Source organism: Lactuca serriola, chromosome 4, assembly GCF_051521515.1.
Source record: "Lactuca serriola cultivar US96UC23 chromosome 4, Lser_US96UC23_V15, whole genome shotgun sequence".
In the NCBI taxonomy this organism is placed as follows: Eukaryota; Viridiplantae; Streptophyta; class Magnoliopsida; order Asterales; family Asteraceae; genus Lactuca; species Lactuca serriola.
Window position 1 is genome coordinate 182,468,382 of NC_136411.1, and position 1,367 is coordinate 182,469,748.

Sequence of the window (1,367 nt, forward strand, 5' to 3'; positions counted from 1 at the left end):
ATTAGGAACGAGTTTTGCGTTTAAAATGGAAACAGATTCCTCCATTTTACTTATATCTTCTCCTGTTTTTTCTCCTTTTAAATCTGTGGAGTTGTAATCTCCTAGAAGATATAACCCAAATCTCCTTAAATCGGATATATATCATCAATACAAATTAGTATATTACTTCCTTCTTTATTCTTTATCTCCCCCGTTTCTCACTATAACCAGAGGACTAAGAAGGAGAAGCCGAATTTTTGTAAAATAATTGTTGCTAAGCAACAACCAGAACAGATCATGATTGATCTCTTCCAGGAGATTACAACTCTGAAAGCTTCAATTTTTGAGATTCCGACGAGGCTGAGCGTAGATCCGAGCATTGCTGATCTTTCGGTTGAAGGATGTTGTTTTAAACCCCCATTTTTATGGTAATCATCATTGTTTTTCGTCTCCATTAATTTCCTTATTCTCGAGCAAATCCAATCAGATGTAAACTCTAATCGTTGATCTGTTAATTAGGGTTTCATCGAACTGTTTTGGAGTTGAAGATGGAACTGTTTTGAAAACCTTCAATCATCTCCTTCATAGAAATAGAAAGGTGGATTTCATCGAACAGTTTAACGAAAAGCTTCTTGTGAAACAAGAGAATGAAAATCTTCAGATTCTTGATGTAAGAATCTATTCTTTTTACCTATTTGTGAATAAAACCTTTGAAAGATCTTGAGACCACTGTTTATGTATTTATTTAGGTACGTAATTCTGAGTTAATAGAAGTGAGTAGAACAGAATTCATGACACCATCAACATTCATCTTTCTATATGAGAATCAGTTGTTCTTGACATTCAGAAACAGAACAGTTGTTGTTTGGAATTTTCGTGGGGAGCTTGTGACATCATTTGAAGATCATTTATTATGGCATCTAGATTGCAACACCAACAATATATACATCACAAGTGATCAGGATCTTATTATTTCATATTGTAAAGCTGATTCTGATGATCCTTTAACAAAAGGAAATGGTAAATAAATTACTACACTATTTCACATATTCATTACTCTCTTTAATAATCAACAAAATAATATTTTTATGAATGGTGCAACATCAGGATCGATCAATATCAGCAATATTCTAACAGGAAAATGTCTAGCAGATCCAAAGTTTCACTGTTTCAGATAAATTTAATTGATTTGCTTGGCAGTTATTCCATCCTAAGTCCTTCCTTTCAACCTTGGGATTCAAACTCGAAACCATTATAACAATATACTTAAAAATAAAAATAATTGTTATGCGTGTTTCTGTTCAACTGTGCTGTTATATGTGTTACATTTTCTGGAATAGTAGACAGTGTCATATTATAGAGAAAGTGCATTTTGGTCCTTTTATAGA

At 32.6% G+C, this 1,367-nt stretch overlaps 1 protein-coding gene across 1 annotated transcript; it reads left to right on the forward strand.

Moving 5' to 3' along the window:
- The first annotated feature begins 276 nt into the window (after positions 1-276).
- On the forward strand, positions 277-1,157 carry LOC145099051 (uncharacterized). Its single transcript, XM_079036635.1, has 4 exons — positions 277-407; positions 499-649; positions 729-999; positions 1,087-1,157. Exons 1-4 carry the CDS (start codon positions 277-279, stop codon positions 1,155-1,157), a joined length of 624 nt encoding a protein of 207 aa, XP_078892761.1.
- The last annotated feature ends 210 nt before the right edge of the window (positions 1,158-1,367 follow it).

Excerpts from the sequence above, each read along its gene's own strand:
- LOC145099051 (XM_079036635.1), top strand. The coding sequence starts at position 277 with ATGATTGATCTCTTCCAGGAGATTACAACTCTGAAAGCTTCAATTTTT. Across the intron at positions 408-498 it reads TTTAAACCCCCATTTTTATG|GGTTTCATCGAACTGTTTTG; the intron begins GTAATCATCATT and ends TCTGTTAATTAG. Across the intron at positions 650-728 it reads AAAATCTTCAGATTCTTGAT|GTACGTAATTCTGAGTTAAT; the intron begins GTAAGAATCTAT and ends GTATTTATTTAG.